This window comes from Rhinatrema bivittatum, chromosome 3 (assembly GCF_901001135.1).
Source record: "Rhinatrema bivittatum chromosome 3, aRhiBiv1.1, whole genome shotgun sequence".
NCBI classification, from domain to species: Eukaryota; Metazoa; Chordata; class Amphibia; order Gymnophiona; family Rhinatrematidae; genus Rhinatrema; species Rhinatrema bivittatum.
The window spans coordinates 86,951,916-86,977,944 of NC_042617.1; the positions used below are offsets into that span (position 1 = coordinate 86,951,916).

Genomic DNA, 26,029 nt, shown 5'->3' on the forward strand with positions numbered 1-26,029 from the left:
GCGCAAAGGGGGCGTTCGTGCAACTCCAGTGAACAGAATATATATGATATGTTAAATTTCAGTAAATGATTTCTTCAGGAACTTGTATGCAGGGGTGGGGGGCAGGGGTGGGGGGCAGTGGTGGACAGTGACTGATTTGAGATTGTCGTTCTTCCTGCTCTTTGCTCTCTGGGAATGCTTGTATGAAGAGCCAAGTCTTAAGTTTCTTTTTAAAAGTAGTATGGCAAGGTTCAAGGCGCAGGTCTGGTGGTAGCGAGTTCCAGAGTGACGGGCCCGCTGTGGATAGTGCGCATTTCCTCAGGGAGGATTTTGCAGGTTGGGTGATCAGTCTGTTCTGGTATGCCCTTCTAGTCGGTTTTTTGGAAGTGTGTAGCTGGAGATGGAAGGTTAAGTTGAGAGGAGAGATGTTATGTAGGGCCTTATGTATCATCATGCTGGTTTTGAACTGAATCCTGTATTTAATAGGAAGCCAATGGAGATGCTGGAGGATAGGGGTGATATGATCCTTTTTTTTGGCGTTTGTGAGAATTCTTGCCGTGGCATTCAGGACCATCTGGAGAGGTTTGGTGGTGCAGGCGGGAAGGCCCAGAAGGGAGTGAATTACAGTAGTCCAGGAGTGAATTACAGTAGTCCAGATGCGAAGAATATTTGACACCCTTCTTGGATTCTGGTTATTATAGATGGGAGCCTGTCTAGTTGGGGGGCTCATTATCTGAACTAGGTGGTCAGGGCCTTTGGTCTCCTCAAGAGGTATCCTGGTCCATCAACAGGCTGAAAGCCAGAGCCATACAGTTGGCTCTGTCATTTTCTCCTGCTACTAAAGGGGAAAGCAGTCAGTGTTGTCTGACCAATGTGACTGCAGTGGCATACATGAACTGGCAAGGAGGGAACCAAGAAGATGTTTCTCTGGAAAGGAGGAAAAGACCTAAAACTTTTGAGTAAAAAAAACTTTTTAAATATTGAAAATGAAAGATAAGACATTAGGAGATTTTTCTGACCGATGTTTGGACATTTACCATCTTGCTATACTCCATTTTACTACTTGGTAAAGTCTGAGGTCTTTTCCTCCTTTCCAGAAAAACACATTCTTAAGAAATGAAATAGCAATAATTATAATAAGTGGAGTAAGTTCTCACTGAGAAATCCCAACATAGTTTCATGCTAAGATAAGCAAATACTTTATTATTTTTCCTTAGGATCTTCCCACTTTGTCTCATTTCCTTTGTGTGGGAATTGAAAGTCCCCCAGATTGCCCACAGACCAGACTAAGAGGATGTTGAGATCATTTCTGGCTTGGAGCCACTTTAGGGATTCTAAGTATGCAAAGCTGGGGGAGGTTGGCATGTGGTCAGAGGTCTAGATCTTTTGGTAGATTCCAGTCCTTTTGGAATTCAAAGAAGGGAAGCAAGGATGGAGTCTTGGGGTGGTTTACAATGTTTGGGAGGCCACTCTCTGATACAAAGGCAAAGCAGGCATTTGTCAGCCTTTTATTGGAATTGGGTCCTCATTACTTCGGATCAGTAGGTCTTAGTTGTCAGGGACAACTACAGTCTGGAGTTTCCCATCCTTTTTAAAGATACTTCATGGTTTTCCCCTTGTTGATCCATTCATAAGGGGAAGCTGTACAGATGATGTTTTTGTAGCTGCTGCATCTAGGGAAAGGATTCAGGTCCTGAACTCTTGATGGTATCTGGGTCAGCATTCAATTTACTTTGTGGTACCAAAAAAAGGGACTTTGATGGAGAAGAGTGTGTTCAATTTCATCGTTTAGATGTTGAGGGTTCTGCTGTAATTAAAGGTCACTAATAATTTCATAATCTGAGTTTCATTTGTTAACATTTCTTAATCTCCTGATGCACAAGCCTCTAGGCGATTTTACATGAATAACAAACATAATTAAAACATTCAAAAAATATAAAATAATAAACATAAAATGGAATAAAACAGAATAAAATAATCTCATCACTGCTGCAGTCCTAGTGCTATTCTCATCAACTGGTGCAGTCCTAGTGCTATTTGTACTGCCACCATCCTGGTATTATTCGCCAGTCTAAATGAGTGAGTTTTGAGAGAGGTCTTAAATGATTTTGAACAAGACATCCATAATTCTAATGGAAGATTTATTTATTATTTATTTATTTTAAATTATTTATATATCCCCTATACAATGAGAGTTAGATCTAATTGGTTTACTTAGTTTAGATGGTGTGGCTACTGAAAAAACCCTTTTCTCGTATCTCGTCCAAGCATGCCATTTTAGGTGACTGCACGTCCGGCAGACCACAGCGCATTGTTAGGATTCATCACCCGAAGATAGCCCCATGAGCCCGTGGCACTAGCCCCTGAAGCTACCCAATCTCAGCGTGGCAGGAACGCTGCCAGATCCAGCCTCTCACTTTGCCATACCTCTGCAATCCGACCTGTCCTTAGGCATGTGTGCAGTACCCAGTCTTAAAGTGCCTGCTGTGCCCTCTAATTACCTCCACTAGTCCTTCCTATGTAAAGGCTCCTTGGATGGCTCTATTTTTGCCTCAGCAATGAGTCTCCTGCTTTGCAGTATGTGTTGCCAGTGTTCCCGATTTCCTGTGTCTTCAGTTTGTGTTGTCCAGCCTCGTCTCGCCTTGTTCTGCTCTGCTTGTCTTCTCCTACTTCCTTTGTCCAGCTCCACTTCATCCAGCTCAGTCTTGTTCATCTCGTCCAGTGTGTTTAGTGTGTCTTCATCCTCCCTTGGCCTGACTTTGGATCCTGACCTTCTGCCTGGACCTGATCACATCTGTGTATAGCCTGCCCCAAACTTGGCCTGTCTCAGACTCCATCTGCCTGTCCTGACCACAGTATGCTAATGGACTCTTGCTCTTGCCTCTGCCTTAGAGACCTGCCTAAGACCTACTGGTCCCCAGAACCCAAGGGTTCAACTTGCAGGAGAGCGGCTGGTATAGGTGAAGCTTCAGTCTGTTCCACTACAGGGCACGTTCACCAGCTGCTGGCATAGGCCTCGTAGGTTTGCCTATGAGGCTGTGTCAACTACGCCGCAGCACCAAGTGCTCACGCCAACCTTTTCAGGCATTGGTCGAGGTATGTACGCGTAAAATGGAAAAGTATTACATTTAAGTAAATTAAATACCATCAATGCAACTTTGTACTGAATTTAGTCAGTAACCAATGAAGGCCATATAAAACTGGAGTAATGTGCTCCCTTATTCTCTTACTGGTAATTAAGCATACTGCAGAAATTTGCAGAATTTGGAAGGCTCATAATGTCAAAGCTGGAAGACCTAAAAATACAACATTATAATAGTCAGGCATGATAAGCACTTGGACTACTGATCGAAAATAAGATGGCAGTAAAGTTGATTTCAAACCTCATAAAACCCTAAGTTTGAAAAACATGATTTAACTATGGATTTAATCTGCTGACTAATATTCAGTTTGGAGTCAACCAGACTCCTAAACTCTTAACATGAGGAGCAGTTTGAAGGAGGACATCCACTACAAAACAATAAGGTAGATAATTTCTTATAAAATGCTGAAGAGCAATAAGTTCAGTTTTTTTGAAAATTTAGGGTCCTCTTATGAGTGAGCCATATTCATATTGTGGAAATACATGTCAGTAAAGTAGTGGTCTCCATCCAAGTAGGATGAAGTTGGATAAAAAAAACAAACTCACAGATATTTGTCAGGATTTTATTAACAGGAGATTGATAAATATTAAACAGAAGGGAAGATAGAGCGGAGTTTTGAGGGACTCCAGTGGTACCCTGCTATTGAGAGAACTGACCATCTCTCCTGATTTGATGAAAACAGACAGTAAGGTATGATCAAAACCAATTAAGAACTGTTCCAGTAATACCGTATTCATGTAGACGATATAAAAATCGAATGGTCCAAAGTATTGAAAGCAGAATAAATGTCAAGTAAAATCTATAAACATTTTCCACTATTTCTACCTCTATGTAGAGTATCAATAGTTGATGTCAGCAACCTGTCCGTACTGAGAGCTTTTCTCAAACCAAATTGGAATGGATCTAAAATATTATACTCCTCGAGGTAGTTGGTCAATTGTTTTAACACTAGCTGCTCCAGCACCTTAGCAGTGTTAGGGAGAGTGGAGATAGGCCTGTAGTTGGATAATTCACTTGAATTTAGTCCTGTTTTCTTTAACAAGGATCTGTCAATAGCTTTCTTCAAAGTAGATGGAACAATTCTTTCCAATAGAATACAAATTTTAGTTAAATGGGGCGCAATTAGCTCTTTCAGAATCTTAAGATAGAAACATCCCAAATATTTAAAGGACAAAACACAGTTTTAACAGAAGAGAGTGCACCAACAACCTAGAAAGGAAACATCAAAAGATGGCCCAACAAACATCAAGTTATTTGGGCAGGGAGGGATGCCTGTAAACATAACTGCTAAGATAGAAACTTTCTTTGTGAAAAACTTCATAAACAACTTGCAAGGACTCTCCCTAGAATTTAATATAAGGAGAATCCGACAGATCGGAAGCTTTTGTCATTTTTTGCACTAAACTAAATAGTGTTCTTAGGTTGTGACTAGCACTTGATAATAGTTTAGAGAAAGATGCCTTCTTGGTGTCATCTACATGATACTTATAGACATGTTTTTTGTAACATATAAAAGAGTCATTGGAACGCTTATGTCGCCAAGCTCTTTTCAGCTTACGAAAGATATGCCTAAAGTCTCTAATAGATGGACAAAGCGCATAAGTCCAGGGGCTTTCCTAGGGGGGGAGGGGTGTCGCGGCAGCGCGTCATTTGGGGGCCGTGGGCATTTCGGGGGTGTGGCCGAGGCCTCCGAAATGGCTCCCGGGCCTGGGAATCGCGCACCGGCGGCTGGCCCGGCACGCGCAAGTTGTGCCTGCTTCGGGCAGGCGTAACTTGTACAACAGGTGGGGGGTGGGTAAGGGAGGGGAAGGCGCACGCAGGCTGCCAATTTTGGGCAGCCTTGCGCGCGCCGACCCCGGATTTTAATGGATATGCGCGGCTACACATGTATCTATTAAAATCCTGTGTACTCGTTTGTGCCTGGTGCGCGAACAAAAGTACGCGCGGGTGCAGATTTATAAAATCTACCCCAAAGTATTTTTAGCCAGCAAAGTAGAATTAACAAAAACTAAATCTAAAGTATGACCGAGTTTGTTGCCAACCTAAGTGATCTGAGATATCCAAACATTGTTCACATGGAGCAGACATTGGAACACTATCCACATAAAGATTAAAATCTCCAAGGACTACCATTATTTATTTATTTAGGATTTTTATATACCGACCTTCTCAATACAAGTATCAAATCAGGTCTGTTTCCATAGAACAAAACTGTCGCGGTTAAGGCGTTACAATAAACAGAGTTTCTGAACATAAGAACATAAATAAATATTACATAGACAACAATAACTTGTCAAAATAATGTGAATAAATATAGGGAATGGCTAAAAAAGGGGTAGTGTAACTTGGGATATACAGAAAACTGTGTTGATGGGCAAAAACATGAGTAATGCATGAGTTCAAAGAACTAATGCATCAACAAAAGAGTATTTTCAAAACAAGTGGGCTTGTTTTGAAAATAAATTATATTTTAAATTAAGAGCTTGGGAAGATAGACATTAAGAGACTGTGCTTGAAGTGTGACAGTGTAAATTCCTAGGGCTTTATCCTGGACTATCAGCCCAAGGGTTTTAGTCCTTTCAGAGCTAAGCTGCTGCATAGCTCTTTGGCCTCCAGGGTTTCCTCTTTACTTCAGGTATAGCAAGTGTGCAAAGCAACAAATTCCCTCTATCTCCCACTGCCTTTTTCATGTTAGCACCATTGCCTATAACAAAAAAAAAATAATAAAGCTAAACAGGATCAACAGTGCTATCTCTCTGCTCCAGCTGCCAGCCCTCCATCATCTTCCCTATTGCTTCTAAGATACTGATCAAAGTATCACTGATAATCAAGACGTGTGTACAGCATATCCCACCTGTACTCTCTGCTGTATCTGTCCCCACTAGAGCTGTTGCCTGCTCTTACCTTGGCCAGCTACAACCAGTGTGCCATCAGAGAAACGTGTAGAATTTGGCAGGTCCAGATGTCACCAGTGAAATGGATGCTACTTTTTTCTACTTTAGCCAGCTATGCCAGCATGCGAGCAATGTACCAAGTGTACAGGGAGGGAATAACCTCCCTGTACCATGTACCATGTTAAGATTAGCTCCAGACTGAATGAAGTGTTCAAAAAAGGGAGATGAATTAGAGTACTTAAGATCACGTGGACAGTAATTTAAACAAAATCTAAAAGCATCAGAGTGCAAAACTAACATTTCATAGGGAGAAGGGCCTCTTAGATTTTCTTTTTTTCAATTATTTCTTTATTAATTTTCCAAAATATTACATAAAACACAAAATATGTTTAATTCACATTTCTATATATAATCTTAACTTGGGAGAACAAATTATTTCAAATAATAACATTACATAAATATTCAGAAAACTTCCCCAAGTTAAAAATAATAATAATGAGGGGGGTCCTATATATCACAAATAACCTTCCATAATTACTCATTTTGTGAAGGGGCATCATCTATCTTAACTTCTATTGCTTCTCCAAGTATCGATTCTTGGTTTCAATTAGAACTTGACTTATCTTTCAAGAAATTCTGTAGCTGTAATGGTTCATTGAAACTGAATTTTTTGCCCTGAAAATTTAAAAAACATCTAGAAGGATATCTCAAATAAAACGTTGCTCCAATTTCCAGGACTTTACTTTTCAGTGCCAAGAACTGTTTACTGCGGACCTGCGTAGGTCTAGAAACATCTGGAAACATATAAATCTTTTTACCACAAAATTGCAGGTCTTTATTTCTAAAAAATTTCTCCAATACACATTCCTTATCTCTCTCAGCCATAAAGGACACAAAGAGAGTTGCTCTTTTATTTATAACATCTACCGATTCTTCTAAGAATGTCGAAATTCCCATACTACTTTCCTCATTTATCCTAGCTCTTATATCGGATCTAGACAGGAAGTAATGTATCTTAGAGAAAGCTGGTATATCACTTTCTTCATACATTAAGATCTCTTTTAGATATTTTATCAACATCTCTCTAGGGGACAATAATCTGGTCATTGGAAAATTTACCAACCTTAAATTTTTTGCTCTTACCAGATTCTCTAAATTTTCCAAATCAGTATGTATTAGAGTATTATCTCTAATACGTTATCCAAATTCTGAATGTTATTTATTTTCCCAGTTACTTCATTTAACATTACTTCCACTGCACTCAATCTTTTACCTTGTTCCAGTATTGAAGTTCTATTCACATTAACCAATGAAGTGAGAGAGGAATTAACTTGGGTCAAATTCAAGTCCAATTTTACCAGTACCCTCCAGAGGTCCGAGAGTGTCACATTGGAAGAGTCCACAGAACTAATCTGTGTATCACCAATGGTCACAACTAGGTTCCCACCTTGTGCCCCAACTAAAGAATCTTTGAGGCAATTAGTGGGATCAGTCCCATCCGCCGCGGCATGCACCACATTTGCACTCACGTTGGATGGTTCCCTTTCATCCAGTTGTCCATCTCTCGGGTCCTCATTCGGTTGGGGGGGAGTTAAAGCGTTGCCTGGACTAAGCGAGGCTTCAGACGAATCTCGCAAACTGTCCATTCTTGGCGGTCCCTGCCGACTCACATGGGCGTCCATGGGTCCGGTTCTTATAGTCGCTGTGGGTGAAGACGTGACATATCTTGCTTTCCTTTTACGGCCCATTGATTTTAATAGTTCCGGTAGCCAGTCGAATCCCGGTCAAATCCCAGTCAAAGCCGGTCTAAGCCGCGCGCGCCTTCGGCAGCGCACCGGCGTCGGCTGCGCGCTGGCGTCACTCGGGTTTTAAAGCCCCGGGCTCCTGATGATGACGTATGGGCTCGGGCTCAGCAGCTGGTATTCGCTGATCTTTAATCACTCACTGCTAGCTGGAATTAGCAGGCGTTTCAGTTCCCAAGCCTCTAATCAGGGCGGCAAGATGTCCCTTCCACTCTCAGCCGGACCCCCGGGCCTCTTAGATTTTCAACCATTTTTCAGGTTTTCTTGTAAATAATTCACAACCCACTCCCACAACCCTTAAGATGAGGCTGAAAACCACAAGTGTAGCCTGCAGGACAAAGATGATTAAGAAACACAAGGTCAGAATCTAATAACTATGATTTGGTTACACAAAAAAAATCAATTTGAGAAAAGGTAGATCATAAACAACTTGAACCTTCTTTATAAGGGACTGGGCATTAATAAAAAAAAAAAAACAAACAGAAATCCTTGTAGAGGAAGATGAATTAACAGTAGTAGTGAGACAAGATGGCTGCCTTAAGTGTGAAAGCACGAGAGAGCATAAAGCGCCATACCTGCAGTGTCCTGTAATCACCCGGATCTTCTCAGCAGAGAATACCTAAAGAGTCCAAATACTGCACCTGGCCTTTGTCGGCCCAAGGCATGCACAAAGGAGCTTCTTTATCATGCTGCTTTGCATGTGCAGTGCCTCTGGTGGCACCTTTGCATGGATTACATCGGCAGGGTGGGCCAGATCTAGTCTATCAGCTGTCAGTGAAACTGGCAAGGAGTTTCTGGGCTGCAAGAAAGGCATTCCATCAAGGGAGGCAAGAACTGAAATACACCCTGATGAACCATAGGGAAAGGCAGGCTATAATGTAGAGGTGGTAAACAAATCATCTGTACTGGGGTTCTCTGGTTTTGGGGCCCCCCCACAGATGACATTTCTTTGATTTAATGGTTCCAGAAGGGTCAAACAGCTTTGAAGGTGTCGATTGCTCGTTGGACTAAGGAAGTGATAGGGGAGGCTTGCTTATTCAAGGTATGGCCACTTCCCAAGAAATTGAGGGTGTACTCTGTCAGGATGCAGGCGGCTTCCTGAGTAGAACTTCTTGTTGTCACCATTGGAGATTTGCAGATCGGTGACCTGGTATTCCTTGCATACTTATTCAAAGTACTATCATCTCTATCTTCAAGCCAGAGATATTTCCTTTGATTTGGAAGTCTTGAGAGCAGATTTGGTAGTGTTTCGCTCAATAGAGGAACAACTTGGGTACATATTATGCATCTGGACTGGTCTGGCTGGATGAAGAGGCAGGAAAAATTTTAGTTTTTACCAGATAATGTCCTTTCCTTGTATCTATCCAGACCAAATCAGGACCTCCCTGTTCTATCAAGTGTATTATTCTCCAGATTCATTTTCAGAATAACTGCTTGTGTGCGCTAGTTGGCGTGCTGGATGTTAAGGTAATAACCTTGATAAGGTTTGTCTGTTCCATTTCTTGTTTTTGTCTTTTCTTCTTAGGAAGCGCTCTGGTTTTTGTTTGGGGAGGGGGAGGGGTGAGAGAGTTTTTAGTGTAGTAAAAATGTTTATCTTAGCTTGTTAAATGGAATACTGACAAGCTGAAGTCGGCACGGGAGCCCATAAGGGATAAAGTCAACAAACCAGTTAGTCTCTATCTCCATGTTGGGAAGCATAACCCATGGACAGGACTGGTCTGGCTGGATTAAAGGAAAGAAAATCGTCAAGTAAGAATTAATTTTTCCTTCAGAGTGACAGTAGTCCTACTTTAATTACAGCTGTCAGAATTATTGTGATTGGGTAAAATTGCTGTGACAGAATCTGATAAATGTACTTTATGGCTTCAATTTAAAAGGGAGTGTACTAAGTAGCTGTACAATTCAGAATGTATTTGTGTTGCTCAGTATAAATAATAAATATACGTAATGTTCAATGATTAATTATTTTCAGGAAGAAATGCATTCAGCGGAAGAAAAGTTTTCCTCAGCCCACAAACCCATAAATATTGGATCCCAGCAGCCATTATCTGGGCACATCTCCAAGCTCACAGACGACCAGCTTATAAAGGAGTTTCTTAGTGGTTCTTACTGCTTCCATGGGGTGAGACATAATGCTGAATATGCTTTTCTTGAGATTTTGAGCTGGGTCAATGTTGTTTATTTTTTTTTCAATATCGCTGTAATTTTGTGGTCTAAGATGGGCTTGTACAGTAGACTGAGCTAAAGCTGTATTCATCTTTAACAACTTGAGCTTTGACATAATTGCTTCCGTCTTTTGATGTGACAGAACTGTACTCATGTTTTAACAAGGAGCATCTCCTGGTCAGAGAGAGACAGGAACCAATATACAAAAGTGTGTTAAGGCTAACACAGCATTAGAACATACGAGTATAAAAATTTGCTATATTGGGTCAGAGCAAAGGTGCATGAAGCAGTAGTTTCCAACAGTGGCCAATCCAGGTTATAAATATCTGGCAAGATCCCAAACAGTAAATACTGTAGATCCCTTGCTTCTATTGCACAGAGATAAGTGGTGGCTATTCATTGTCTACTTGGTTAATAGATTTATGGACTTCTCCTCCAGGAACTTGTCCAAACCTTTTTTTAAACCCAGCTATGCTAACTTCCTTAATCTCTTCCTTCGACAACTAATTCCAGAGCTTAATTGTGCACTGAGTGAAAGAATTTTCTCAAAAAAAATTTTTTGACAATATGCTACTTACTAACTTCATGGAGCATCCCCTAGTCTCAGTATTTTTTGAAAGAGTAAATAAGAGATTTACATTTACCTGTTCTATTCCACTCATGATTTTATAGACCTCTATCATATCTCCCTTCAGCCATCTTGTCTCCAAACTGAACAGCCCTAACCTTTTTAGCTTTTCCTCATAGGGGAGCCATTCCAGCCCATTTATCATTTTGACTGCCCTTCTCTGTACCTTTTCTAATGTAACTATATATCTTTTTGAGATGTGGCAACCAGAACTGCACACAGTATTCCAGGTGTGGCTTGGAGCGATTATAGAGGCATTATGACATTACTGTTTTATTCTTCATTCCTTTCCTGATAATTCCTAAAAGTTGATTCTTACCTGCTAATTTTCATTCCTGGAATACCACAGATCAGTCCAGACCAAGTGGGTTTTGCAGCCCTATCAGCAGATTGAGGCAGAGAATAAAAACTTTTCAGGACTGCTACTTAACCAAGAGTGCCACCTGCAGTCCCTCAGTATTGACTTATACCCAAGCCAAGATGACTATCCCCAAACCACCAAGGATTTCTTCCTCTGGAGCGAGCTGAGGATTAAAATTGGAACCCCCAACAAATCTGAATCCTCAACCTAGGGTAATGAAAAAATTCCAACCCAAAATTGCTTAAACTATGTACAATCTTGTTCAAATTCTGCATCACTCATTCAAATTTTGCATCACCAGTAGCGTTCAGAAGTGGGAAAGGCCTTTCTGACCACTAAGTGGACAGGAGTTTGGACTGATCTGGGGTATTCCTGGAATGAAAATTAGCAGGTAAGAACCAATTTTCCTTTCCTGTTCATACCCCAGATCAGTTCAGACAAGTGGGGATATACCCAATTCCCTCTACACTGGACAGGAGCCCGAAAGACTTGCATGCCACACACACCAAACGTGGCTTCCTTCAGAGTCCAAACATCCAAACGGTAATGTTTGATAAAAGTGCGCAAAGAAGACCAAGTCACTGCTCGACAAATCTTCTGTGGAGACGCCAATTGGCACTCCACCCAGAGGCTGCCTGCGCCCTAGTAGAATGCGCCCTCAGCCCCTCCAGAACCGACCGACCCTTACAGATATAGGCCGAAATAATTGCTTCTTTCAATCATCTTGCTATCATGCTCTTAGTCACTTTGCAACCCCTCTTTGCTCCACTGAATAAAACAGAGATGATCCGACATCCGAAAGTCATTTGTAACTTTGAGATACGGCAACAGAACCCGACAAACATCCAAATGGTGAAGTTCCTCTGTATGAGGTGAATCTGACGTCAAGTGCGGAAAAGCTGGCAATTCCACTGTCTGGCTGAGATGAAAAGCAGATATGACTTTGGGTAGAAAAGAAGGAACTGAATGAAATGAGACTGTCATACAAAACCTGCAAAAAAGGATCCCTGCACAACAAGGCTTGTAGCTCTGAAATTCATCTAGCCGAACAAATCGCCACCTGGAACACGGCTTTCAAGGTGAGGTTCCTCAAAGATGCCTTTCTCAGTGGTTCAAAAGGAGGCCCACACAGTACTCGAAGAACCAGATTAAGGTTTCAAAATTGGCGCATCCTACAAATGTAGTGTTTTGCTCCTTTAAAAAACCATATGATGTCTGGATGAGATGCTGACGTCCTCCCCTGAAGCCTCCCTCGAAAACAGCCCAAGGCTGCACTCTGCACTCAGAGTTATAGGCTAACCCTTTGACAAAGCCATCTTGCAAAGGATCAATGTCATGCACCCCACACCATGTCTCAAACATTCGTCACACTCAGCTATACGCCAAAGAAGTAGATGACCTAGCCTGAAGGAGAGTAGTAATCACCGGTCTGAATACCCCTTCAAGAAGAAGTGCTGCCTCTCAAAAGCCAGGCCACTAGACAGAAGCGATCCAACTGTTCCAAAAAGATGGGCCCTTGGTGTAGTAATCCCCTGCAGGTGACTTAATCAGACAGGACAATCTACTGCCAGTTGAACCAGATCCACAGACGGCGTGGCCGTTCTGGCACCACTAGACTCACTCTTTTTGGATGTTCAATGCAACGTAGCACCCAACCTACGATCTTCCATGGAGGAAATACATATAACAGTAGTCTCACTGGCCACGGCTGCAGTAGAGTGTCGATTCCTTCGGAGCCATATTCTCTCCTGTGGCAGAAAAACCCGAGAGTCTTGGCATTTCCTCAAGTTGCCATGAGATCGAACTGGGGCTTGGCCCACCTATGCCGAATGAGGGCAAAGGCCTCCGCTGACAGCTCTCATTTGTACACAGTGTAGCTCATTAACCTTTTTTCTGTCAGTCCATGTTAACTCAGCATTAATGCATTACTTTTGCGCAAAGTTAATGATCTGGAAAGGGGAACAACGAGCAAGGTGATCAAATTTGCAGCACAAAATTATTCCAGGTTTGTAAATCACAAGTAGACTGGAAAAAATTGCAAGATCTTGTGAAACTGGAAGACTGGGCATTTAAATGGTAGATGAAATTGAATGTGGATAAGTGCAAAATGATGCACATGGGGAAAGTAACCCATGTTGTAGTTACATGATTTTAAGTTCCATATTAAGAATGACCACACAGGAAAAGTATCTGGGTATCATTGTCTCAGAGTGATGATGGTCAAAAAAGCAAACAGAATGTTCTTGTTCATACCCTAGATCAGTCGAGAGAAGTGGGTTTTGCATCCCTACCTGCAGATGGAGGCAGAGAATAAAAACTTTTCAGGCACTGCTACTTAACCGAGAGTGCCACCTGCAGTCCCTCAGTATTTCTCTCTCTCCAGCAGATGGTAGAGGTGCAAACCTGCAGTTTGAAGTTTAGTTAAAAAAAAAAAAAAAAAAATACAAAAAATATATAGGAAAGGAGGCGATAAGAAGAAGTGAAGGCTGGTGCTCCCAGAGGTGTTAGGTTCCTTTGTGGGCCATCCCTTGTGTTGAGCAGAGCGAGTGGCAGGGTTGGTAATTCCTAGCCAAGCTCAACCCTCTATTTCCAGGGGGAGGGAAAGCCAGGGATCCTGGTTCCCTCGCTTCCGCTGAGGCCTTCTCACCTTCCCGCTGACTGGACCACCAGAACCACCCAGCAACAGGAAAGTAACTTCCTTTTTCTCTCTGGGCTGCTCAGTGGTTGTCACTTAAAAAAAAAAAAAAAAGTTATTGCAGGCTTTCGTTCGGCTGTGTTGGTTAGGCGGTGCGGTAAGTTTCCTTGGGGGTGAGAGAGGACACGTGCAGCTCGGCTGCAGCATCTGGAGGACAACGCCGGCAGCAGTGTTTGCAGCATTTTCATCGTGGTCGGGGTTATTTTTGCCACAGGCCGCAGCAGAATTATGATGCCTCCTGTAGAGGCGGGAAGGTTTGCTGGGCCTGTGGTGTGAGGCGATCGTACCTCAGTGGGGCCTTGTTATGCACCAGCTGTGCCTCCGGAGGGGAAGGGGCCTTGGTGGAAGGCTCAGCAGGTGGGCACTGCATGCGCTAGGCAGACCCCATTCAGGAGCCCCCAGGTGGGTGTGGGGAGGTCGAAGGAGGCAGCAGCCATGTTGCCTCCCCGTGTCTGGAGGCCTGCAATGGTTAGGGGGAGGAGAACATTTGAGGAGCGCTAACAGAAGGAAAAAAGAAAAAAATTACAAGGAAATAGCATAGCATGTATTTAACTACCCATTAATTTTCCTAAGTTATAGGGCTTTCTTGTAGAGAGGAGGTAGGAAGCAATCTTTTATGAGAATCTATAAACAGTTTATGCTGCTCTGGAACAAAAAAAAAATATATATATCAGTTAGATTTTAAGAAACATTTGCAGGGATATTTTAACTGAAATGTTGCCCCTATAGACTGGGCCTCCTGATGCAAGGTCAAGAAGCCCTTCCTCATCTCCTTGTGGTTTTAGCTAGGTCTAGAAAAATTTGGACACATTGCCCAAGAAAATTAACCCTCAGATTCTGAAAATAATTACGCATGAGTAGGCTAAGATCGTTTTCATAAGTAAATGAAATTAGTAAAGTGGCTCTTTCTGATATCTCCACCGTAGAAGATTCCAGGAATTCCGTCAGGTTCCCAAAGTCAAACTGATGTTGTGCAGCACTTTCTCCAGGATGCCGAAAAGGCAAAAAATATAATTTATTAAATGAGGAAAAACGCTCTGAAGAAGTCTGCAACACCTCAGTCATATTTTTCCTCAAAGTAATTCTTGACTGCTCACCAATTATTTTAGGAAAGTTCAAAAGCTGCAGTCAGTTTTCCATAAATTCCACTTTCCTGTTCAAAACCATTTGTTCCTGGATTATAGAAGAGTGAACATTTTGCCCACTTTTCACTTGATCTTCCAAGCTTTGAATCCTATTTCTATGGGTCATCAAGCTGTGTTAGTGTCCAATTTTGAAGCAATAGCTGACATTTTGTAATGAGCAGTTTTGAAAAGCAGGCCTAGCTGAGCCACTAATTCCCATAGGGAATCCAAGGTCACCACTGCCGGTTTGGGAAGTGCATTTACCACATTGTTATCCAACTTAATAGCAGGATCCAGTAGCTACTGGGAGCTCTGTGGTAAATTCACCCTGAGCTCTCCATCAGAAGAAGCAACTTGAAGCATACCTGTTAAGGCAATCGAGTTTGCACTCCCCTGTGTCGATGAGGCTGTATTGCTCCCAGGCTCTGCAAGTGCTTCCTCTGCAGCTGTGCCAGAACCCACCGGCTCTGGAGTGCCATCTCCAGAGGAAACAGAAAAATCGCAGACAGTGTCCTCAGGGCGGGGGCGGGGGGGGGGGAGGCTGAGAGATTTCCCCAGATGAGACAGAGGCTCCTCTTCCGGTCTCATCAGCGGGGTTGGCCATCCCCAATTTCGGGTAAGTTGTAGCAAGTTTAGGAATAGAATGCTGCCCCAAAGGAAGCGAGGGCGCTGAGGGAAACATCCTAACTCTTCTTTTCCTTTAGGGAGGCATTACCACTACTGAAGAATAAAGAGTCAGGGATAATTCTAAGAGCAGGTCAAAACTCTACTAGCATGCCGCCATCTTGACTCCTCCCCCTCTCAGACTGGCGCTTTTTAATATTTTTATAAATGATCTGGAAAGGGGTCCGACAAGTGAGATGATCAGATTTGCGGATCACACAAAATTATGCAGAGTAGTTAAATCTCAAGCGGATTGTGATGAATTGCAGGAGGACCTTGTGAGACTGGAAGATTGGGCTTCCAAATGGCAAATGAAGTTTAAAGTGGACAAGTGCAAAGTGATGTATATAGGGTAAAATAACCCTTGCTGTAGTTACACAATGTTAGGCTCTATCTTAGGAGTTACCACCTAGGAAAGAGATCTAGGCGATATAGTGGATAATACATTGAAATCGTTGCTCTAGCGTGCTGTGGTGATCAAAAAAGCAAACAGAATGTCAGGAATTATTAGGAAGGGAATGGAAAATAAAACAGAGGATGTCTTAATGTCTCTGTATCGTTCCATGGTGAGACTGCACCTTGGATACTGTGTGCAATTCTGGTCACCGCATCTCAAAAAGGATATAGCTGCACTGGAGAAAGTGCACAAGGGCGACCAAAATGATATTTGGCATGGAACGGCTGCCCTATGAGGAAAGGCTAAAGAAGTTAGGGCTGTTCAGTTTGGAGAAGACGACTAAGGGGAATATGATTGAAGTCTACAAAATCATAAAAGGACTTGAACAAGTTTAATGTAAATCGGTTTTTACTCTCTCAGATAATAGAAGGACAAGGGGACACTCCATGAAGTTAGCAAGTAGCTCATTTAAAACAAATCGAAGAAAATTCTTTTTCACTCAGTGCATAGTTAAACTCTGGAATTGATTGCCAGGGGATGTGGTTTCAGCAGTTAATGTTACTGAGTTTCAATAAAAGGTTTGGATAAGTTCCTAGAGGTTAAATCCACAAACTATTACAGTAATTAATAAACAGTAGTAGCTTGTGATTTATCTAATGTTTGGGTATTTGCCAAGTACATGTGACTTGGATTGGCCACTGTTGGAAACAGGATACTGGGCTTGATGGACCCTTGGTCTGACCCAGTATGGCATTTATGTTCTTATATACCTGTGAAATCACATTAAAAAAAAAAAAATCTGAAGCAGCTCTAAACGCTTGCTGTTCCATTGAGCAAGTCATGTGACTTTTGGAACACATTACAGTGAATATATGCGGCCCAAATGGATCAAGATCTCTAAAGTATACAATTTATTAATCGTTAACTACTATCATCCTGTTTTTTCTGGCTTTAAATTTTCATCAGTGGTATTTTGAGATTTATTGTGTTTGACTATTGGATAAAATTTAGCATTTCTGTATCCTAAGGTATCTTGGAAGAAAAATAAGTAGATTTTTGGTTTAGGGAGGGTAGTTTTGTGATAGTGTGCATTAGTCCGCTTTAAAATTAGCAAGACCCTGCATACCTTAGTGCGGAATAGGAGTGTATGTTATACCTGTTGGCAGGTACAATGTCCACACAAACACTTTACATGCATTCTTTGAAAATTGAAAGTATGTGTCTAAATTTCCAGGAATGCCTCTTTGCAGTACTCACAAAATCGCTTCTATGCATACCTTTATGCATGAACTCCTGGCGTTATTTTCAAAAATATTTAGGTGTGTAAATACTTTTGAAGATTTATCCCCCTATTATAGTTTGTAAAGCTATTCAAGAATAAAGAATAATTCTTAAGATGGCTAATTTGAGCTTCTTTTTTTTTTTTTCAGGGTGTTGGTTGGTGGAAATATGAATTCTGTTATGGCAAACATGTCCATCAGTATCATGAGGTAAGGTCATCTTAACAGTAACATAGTAATGATGGCAGATAAAGACCAAATGGTCCATCCAATCTGCTCAGCAAGTGGCTTATGGTAGTAACTGCTGCATCATGCAGGTTACTCCCATTCTTCATTTCTAACATCTAGCCTCTAGGTATCTGCAGTATTTATCCCATGCCCTTTTGAATTCCTTTACTGTTTTCATCCTAATCACCTCTTCTGGGAGGGCATTCCAGGCATCCACCATTTCTCCGTGAAGAAATATTTACTAATATTTCTGAGTCATCCTCCCCTGGAGTTTCATTTTGTGATCCCTAGTTTTACAGTTTCCTTTCCAACCAAAAAAAGTTCAAGTTTGTGCATCATTAATACCTTTCAGGTATCTGAAGGTCTGTATCATATTTCCCTTGCACCCACCGCTCTCCTCCAGGGTGTACATATCTATATCCTTCAGCTTCTCCTCATAAGTCTTCTGATGCAGTCCCCACATCATTATGGTTGCCTTTTTCTGGATTGCTTCCATCCTATTTCTGTCCTTTTTTGAGATACAGTCTCCAGTACTGAACATAGTACTCCAGATGAGGCCTCACCAAGGACCCATAATAGGGCATTATCACCTCCTTTTTCTTACTGATTATTCCTCTCTATGCAGACCAGCACCCTTCTGGCTTTACCTATCACCTTGTAACATTGCTTCACTGCCTTCAGATTGCCAGACATTACCACTCCAAGGTCTCTCTCCTAGTCCATGCATATTAATCTTCCCACACACAGACACCTCCCATTGCATACAGTTCTTTTGGATTACTGTACCCCAGATACATGACTCTGCATTCTTGGCATTGAATCCCAACTGCCAAATCTTCGACCACTCTTCAGGCTTTCTTCAATTGCTTTTCTTCTTCTTAGTCCAGTCAAACTAGTCCACACAAGTAAGTTATGCACGCCAACCAGCAGATGGAGAGAGCCAGCATTCTCTATCTTCAGCAGATGGTGGACGAGCTTCCTTTGCTAGAAACTAAGGCCTGGTTAGGCTGAGTAAACACACAAATTCTGGTGAGCAGCTCCTGAGGTGACAGATGACTTCTCCCTCCCTCAATTGAGCATGGCCCTAAACCGAAATGGAACTTTTCCAGAAACCAGAAAGCTACCGGTCTGAATACTCCTCCCCCACCCCCCCCCCCCCCCAACCCCTCTACTCTCCTTCAGTATTCATGGTGTACTCCAGGACCAAGGGAATTCTAGGGGGACTGAAAGTTTTTCCACTCTCTTCCTCCCCTTTCTGTCATTCTTGCTCTCGGGATATGTTTTCTGTTTTCCCTTTTAAAGTCTTGAACTGTTCCTGGCAACAGCAGTAAAGTTTAAAAACAGAAAAATCCCACAAAGGGGAATGCTACCTGTTCAGTGGCCAGAAGTGTTGTGGTAATTGAAGAACAGGGCTGTGATGGCAGTACAGGGGAATATAATGCCTGTGCCCTGCACAGCAAGCAGTCTTGACATAGTGCCTTCGAGGGTTGGCTTTCAGTGCTGCTGGGGGGATGGAGTGGTGTGTGTAAGTCTTGCCAGCTGTTCAGCAGGGATTCTGCAACTGGTCCGTCCCCGTCCCCCCATATCCCCCCTCCCCCCACTGGGTTGTGGGTAATAGTTGAGGCACCAGTGGCCATTTCGAAATCATGCAAAAACTGCAGGCACTGGTCCGCGATTTGGTCCTGTCTGAGGTGTCCCTTTTATTAACTTATTGGGGACCACGAGTCATTTAGCGGCAAACGCTATGGCGGCACAAGCAGAACATGGGACAGAACCACGCTTTGCTAGGCATCTAGTCTGAGGAAAGTAGTAGATATTGCTGCAGAGATCAGGACCATCGTTGTGGGATGTGCCTGTGGAGTGATCACCGGCTGAAACAGTGTTCAGGTTCCACTTTCCCGCCAGAGCCCAGGTTTCAGAGGGGGCTCTGGCATCTATGTTATTGCAGTGGATCACCAATGTTGGGGGTATGGCCCTCCTACCCTGAGCCCAGAGAGGCTTGCTTTTTTTTTTTTATTATTTCATAGTGGCTTCCACATGCACAGCAGCCTCATTCCATGCTGGATGTTTCTTCCTTGCCCTGGGCAATAATGTCACAGGAAATTGCCAAAATCTGCAAGCCTTTAGAGGGGCAGAGTGCAGTTGCAGGACCAGCCTCCAATCCTTAATACCCCTGGATTTGAATGGAGCCCAAGGGAAAATATGAGCCAGCATGGAGGAGGAAAGGAGTTTTCAGCTTCAGAGACTTTTCTCTTCAATGGGCTCTCTATACCTTAACCCTGAAGGGCGTGTTGTGGAGTCTGCAGTTGCTTTGCAGCCACTGTGGCTACTGCAATGGTATGCAATTTGGTCCTCCTTTCATAGCCCAGAGGGGCCAGTTTTTTTGTTTCTGTGGTCACCTTTTGACCACCATGGCTGTCACAGTACTGAGGTGTTCGTTCCTCAATTCACAGATCCTCTTAGGCCGCCTTAACAGTAGTGCAGGATTCCCCTGTGAAGGATATTTCCTTCTGGCTCTTCATTATCAGAGATGTATTTTTTGCTAAAGATCTATAAGTATTTTATAAGGGATTGGGGTACAGTTTTAGAAACTCCATGCAATTTCCTAGTATAATTGCCCTCAATTGGAGCCTTGATTGGCAAAGGCTAAGCACAGTGGAACAGGTGTTTTTCAAGGGATTCCTTGAGGGCCTTAACAGAGTGACACGAAATCAGAGAAGAGGGCCCAGAAGAAGGAAAGTGGATGAGTGTAATGTCTCTTCCTCAAAGGAGAGCTGGCATTCTGCTCTCCTGGACCCTATATTTCATTGTTGCAGAGGATTGCATAGAAGAATCTTCTGCAGCATAGATGCCTGTCATGTCCAAGGTAATTGCTAAAAAGATCAATAATAGCGGTCCCTGATGTTCGCTCTGCACAAAAACACACGACATAATGTGCAGTTCCTGGTTCTGGGTTAGCTGCTTCTCTGACTGGTTTCAGCAGGTTCCCAGAAGTAGCAAAGGATGTTCCCAGAAAGAGGTGTATATTGCTGCCCCTGCTGTCCTCCATGGGAAATGCTCAGTGACTTTAATTTTCAGCCTTTGCATGCTTGTTTAGGTCTGCTAGCAGATGGCAGAAACTGCCTTGTTCCGAGTAGACTCCATTAAGGTTGTGAAGGACCTACTTGAATTCACAAGAGAACGAGCAATTTTATTTGCCTAGGGTAGACTTCTTGGTGACAGTTGTGCAAAAAAAAAAAAAAAAAAAGCTAGGCTCTGTGCATGATTTTCCGATCACAGTGTATGGCTTTTTATTGTAGCAGATCTGAAATACGTCTGACTCACAATGCCCAGGAAGACTTGGGGCAGTATTTCCCACTGTTAGAGCCAGCGACTGTATCTAGCTGGGGTGAGATACTCTCTGGTGTGCTCCTTGGTCAGAGTAGCAGCATCAATGATAATGGTTGACTGGTTTCTCTGGAGGTGCCCCTGATCGACAGTCTCTATCTCTGTGAATGATATGGCTAGGCAGCCCTTTCAGGATCAGCTTTTGTTGGGCGAAGAGCTGGAGAGGTTGGCAAAAATATGAGGCAACTCTAATTTCCTGTGTCTCCCAGAGGCTTGAACTAAAGTCACGCCATGGATTCATTTTCCTTTCTGTCTATGAAATGAGATAAGGGCCATAAGGCATCTCTGGCTCCTCCAGAACAATGCAGTGACTGCCGGGGGTCCTATCTCAAGTTACAGAGAGAAGTGGCCATTTGTTTCTGTTCTTTCAGAGGAGGGCCGAAATTATAGCAGATCAATGAGTCCAAGAGTTAATAAGAAATGGTTATTTTCTTAGCATCCAGTCAGATGAATCCAGAACAAGTGAGTTATGTACCTCTACCAGCAGATGGAGACGGAGCAAACTGGCGTCACACTATATACATCCCTACAATAACAGCCTGCCAGTATTCTCCATCTCCAGTAGATGGTAGATGTGCATCTTCCTACTGGAGAAATAAGGAAAATAAATTTGCCCCGCTCTCCTGGGGTGATACTAAATAGTCCTTCCCTCAGTTGAGAATTCCTAAGGTGATTTCCATGGTTCCTCAGATGAGTGCCTTGGTCTGGTGGCTAGTTTTCTGCCGGCGTGGACTTAGCTGATTAAGCAGCTGATTCGCAACAGATGCAGGAAGCCGAGCGCAGCAGTGATAGCATATGCCCCCCCCCCCCCCTGCAGCCGGAGGCAGTCTCTGTACTCAGTGCACTGTTCTGACATTCGTCCTGCTCCATGGGAGGCTAGGCCCGCTCTAAGGCTTTTTCGCTGCACCCACGTGGTAAGCCTCAACGGCATTTCGCACGCTTTCTATAGGCTTCCCTCCACAGCAGTGGTTCTCAACCGGTGTGTCGCCAAGAACACACAGGTGTGTCGCCACACTTCCTGGGACCCAGCTGCTCCCCGGTCCTCCTCCTGGGCTTAAAATGCTGTCAGCCCGGGTGGAACGCGGAAGAACAGCTGGAGTCAGCGGCACCGGCATGGTCTCTTCTTCCTGCCCCCCCCCCCCCCCCCCCCCGGCCTGGAAGAGGAAGTGGTGAGCATCGGGTGCGTGCGCGGGAAGAAGAGACCATGCTAGTGTGGTCAGCGTCGGCCCGAAGAACAGAACATGCCCCACAGAAAAATGAAGAAGAGCGTCAACCCCCATGGCCGATTGGACTCCTTTCTCCGCGAGGGCTGAAAATGAAGGAGGTTAGGGTTGGGAGGCGGCTGCTGCTGCCGCTAGTTCCGGGGAGGGAGGGAGAGCGAGTGAATGAGCAAGCAAGCATGTGTGTTTGAGATCCTGTGTGTGAGTGAGAGACAGCATGTATGTGAATGATTGAGAGCCTGTATATGTGAAAGAGAGTATGTCTGTGATTGAGAGCGAGCATGAATGTAAGTTTACGATTGGGAACCTGTATGTGTAAGTTTGTGATTGAAAACCTATTTGTGTGAAAGAGTATGTGTGTATGATTGAGATCCTTTGTGAGAGAGAGATCATGTGTATGTATGATTAAGAGCGTGTGTGTATAAGTAAGAGAGAGAGCATGTGTGTCTGTGTCTGATTGAAAGCTGGTTTAGGTGAGGGAGTATGTCAGTATGTGATTGAGAGCCTGTGTGTAAATGAGAGAAAGAGAGGACATGTTTGTAAGCATGTGAATGAGAGTGTGTGTGAGAGAAAAAGGCAGCATGTACTTATGTGATTGAAAGCCTGTGTGTGTGTGAAAGCGTGAAAAGGTAGACAGCATGTGTGTAAATGTGTAATTAAGAGCCTATATAAGTGAGAGAAAAAGCATGTGTATATGTGAGTACTGAGAGCATGTGTGTATAGGTATGTAATTGAGAGCCAGTGTGAGAGAGAGCGCTGGTATGTGACTGAGAGAGGAGAAAGTTCCAAGCAAACCACCCCTCCTCCTGCTAATTCAAAACAATCTCAGGAGACCTGGATATCAAACGTTCCCAGGTATGCAGAGGAAAAAAAATGTTGTATCCTTATTTTTCATTACTGGGTCTTTATGTCTGCTATTTTGAAATATTTTATTGGTATCTAGAAATTTTTTATGAGTTTTTAATTATTGGATATTCCACTCATCAGCTGTTTTGAAATAATCTGTTCTTTTTGTTAGTATGGTTTTACTGCTACTGATTTTATATTTCTTGATTTGTTTTATAAGGATGGGTGATGTTTCTTTTTTCCTTTATTACACTGCATACAGAGACTCTGGCTTGTTGCAGTTTTCAATTCAGTTTTTTCTGCATGCTTCTAGTTATGCGTTTTGGTCTTTTTATTCCTTGTTAGGTGAGGGTCAGCACATATGATTTAGGTGAGGTTTTCTGCTGGTGTGTAGTTTCTGTGTAGGGCTCTATAGCAGCCTGACTTGGTCCGTTTTCCTAATAGGAAATATATTGGTGTCTTAAGGCCTGGTGTAATATTTTCAGTGTTGCCTTTTCTTAGGTAAGGTGGTTACTGTTTAAGTGCTGGAAATTTGTGCTGTTTTGGTGTGGGATGTTTACTATTTATGCAATTTCTGTTCAGACTTAATACGTATCTTTTCCTTGTCATTTTAAACAATAAAAATAATTACCGGACCTTTTCTTTTTATTTCTGCCGTGAATTGTAATGAGCAGTGTGTCACACATGTGAGCATGGCCTGTCAGGTGTGTCATGATGGGAAAAAGGTTGAGAACCACTGCTCTACAGGATTGTCTGTTCGGTGTGTGCGTCTAGCTGGGCGTCCAGGTTGTGCGTCCAGTTTTCTATAGGCTTCCCTCTACAGGATTGTCTGTTCGGTGTGTGCATCTAGCTGGGGGTCCAGGTTGTGCATCCAGTTTTTGGACACTTAGTTGGGCTTTGTAGTCTGTGCATCCAAGTGGCCACATGCTTACAACTGTGTACATAAGTTGTGCATTACCATGTGCTTATCCTAGCAATGACTAGAATGTTTGGACATCTAAAAAAAACAAAAAACAAAAAAAACCGCATGCCTCCGGTCACCGCTGAGCTCACTGTCGACCATAATGGCACCTATACCTAAGAAACCTAAGCACCTTTCTCTTTACACTGCCTGTCATATTCGGGCATCTTAGCAAGGAGTGCCTGCTAACTTGTTCCAGTGCTGTTTGGAGGCTCAAGGAGAATTATCTTCCTCTGATTTCACTAAGCCTGGTTCTTCCTAGTTGGATGTAGGCCTGGGTAGAGATATGTCAGGCAGAGTGCCTGAATTTGGAACTCCCCTAACTGGTTCTTCAGCAGGGGGAAAGGTGCTCAGTAAGTACGCCTGAAGTACCTCTTAGTATGGTTACTTCTACATTATCCTGGATAGCATTTTTCCAGGGATTGCAACCCTTTTTTCAGATGCAATCCTCAGTTCTGTCCAATGCTCCCAGAGCAGAGTCTCATGTAGGAACCTTGCCTGGACCTACTGTTAAGCACCAGAGTACTCTTAGAGCAGCAGCAGGACTGCCCGATAGAGATCCAGATGGCACGGATGATGACGCTGATTCTGACTCTCTTGAGGATGGTGAAATTCCTCCAGGATTAGAACCATATAGAACTATGCTATGTTTCTTTCATAGAGATGAACTGCCAGCTCTGATTTCCCAGACCTTAAAAATGCTTGGGATTCCTGGGGCAGATTCCATATCTGAGCCAAAGAGAAATCCCATTTTGGTTTCCTTATGTAAAGCCTCTTGTTTTCCCTGTGATGGAGGCCATTCAAGAATTTATTTATTTTTAGTGGGGCATCCCAGAGGCTAATTTCAAAGGAGGTTGAATTTTGGAAGACCTGTACCCTTTGGATCCAGTAGTAAGAGAGAGCGATTATGTTTTCTGAAAGTAGATGCACTTGTGTGTGAAATCTCCAAGCAGACCACTATTCCCGTGGAAGGAGGAGCAGTCTTGAAGGATGGTCCTGCTAGAAAGATTGAGGTTATCCTTAAGCAAGCATTTGGAGCAATGGCAATGACCCTGCAGATCGCTTTTTATTGTTCCTTGGTGGCTCGCTCTTGTTTGTTTCTCTCCCAGGAAGTCGATGACTTGGGGTAAACTCCAAGGCAGTCATAGAACCAGCTGCTGCCTTTTTGACGGATGCGGGCTGTGATTTGGTATGCACTTCAGCCCCAGGAGTGGCTTCAATAGTAGTGGCCAGGCGTCAGTTATGGCTGAGAAATTGGTTGGCCAATGTGAACCTCCAATGCTAACCTCACCACATTGCCCTTTAAAGGATCGCTCTTATTTGGGAGTGAATTGGAGAAATTGGCCAGAAAGTGGGGCGAATCACCGATTTTCCTCATTTACCAGAGGATAAGAAGCAGATGCCACGCTCTTTTAACATGAGAGGTTGTGCTAAAGTCTGAGTGCTGTGGTTCCTGTGCCCACGTCTCAAGAAAATACAGGGCAATATTCCATTTATTTCATGGTGCCCAAGAAAGAGGGCTCTTTTCGTACCATCCTGGATCTTGAAGGTGTCAACCGTCATCTGCGAATGAATCATTTTCGAATGGAAATCTTGCGCTTGATGATAATGGCCATGCAGTTGGGAGAATTTCTGACCTCTCTGGATCTGTCCAAGGCATATCTTCACATTCCCATCCAACTAGAACATCAACGCTTTCTGCAGTTCACAGTTCTGGGACTCCACTTTCAGTTTCGAGCACTGCCCTTTGGTGTGGCCACTGCTCACAGGACTTTTTCCAAGGTAATGGTAGTAGTTACGGCAGAGTTGAGAGAGGATGGGATCCTAGTACACCCATGTTTGGATGACTGGCTGATTCAAGCCAAGTTGCTGGAAGAGAGCTGCCTGGTGAATCACAAGGTGATTCCCTGTTGCAGGAGCTTGTCTGGGTGGTGAACCTGGCCAATAGCAGTTTTCAGCCTACTCAGTTGGTGGAATACCTTGGAGTTTGGTTCGACATGAAGCAGGGCAAGGATTTCCTGTCGGAAGCTCAAATTCAGAAGTTGTTGGCACAGCTCAATCTGTTGAGGAACACTCTGCACCTGACCATATGGACCTACCTGCAAGTATTTGGCTTAATGGTGTTGACCCTGGAAGTGGTACCATGGGTGAGAGTGCACATACATTCTCTTCAGCACTTCCTGCTGTCTCTGTGGAACCCGCAGTCTCAGGACTATTCGATTTGGCTCCACCTGCTGATGGAGGTCTCCTCCCAA

At 43.3% G+C, this 26,029-nt stretch overlaps 1 protein-coding gene across 4 annotated transcripts in view; it reads left to right on the forward strand.

Annotated features, from left to right (window-relative positions):
- The window catches only part of ERLEC1 (endoplasmic reticulum lectin 1), a 177,236-nt gene that overhangs the window by 84,085 nt on the left and 67,122 nt on the right, over positions 1-26,029 (forward strand). For all 4 annotated transcript variants that reach the window (XR_003855372.1, XM_029593428.1, XM_029593427.1 and 1 more), the window contains exons 9-10: positions 9,791-9,940; positions 17,283-17,342. Coding sequence is in view for 3 of the 4 variants with exons in the window: in XM_029593428.1 (XP_029449288.1) it covers positions 9,791-9,940; positions 17,283-17,342 (210 nt within the window). In the remaining variant the exon portion in view is untranslated. The remainder of the gene's footprint in view (positions 1-9,790; positions 9,941-17,282; positions 17,343-26,029) is intronic.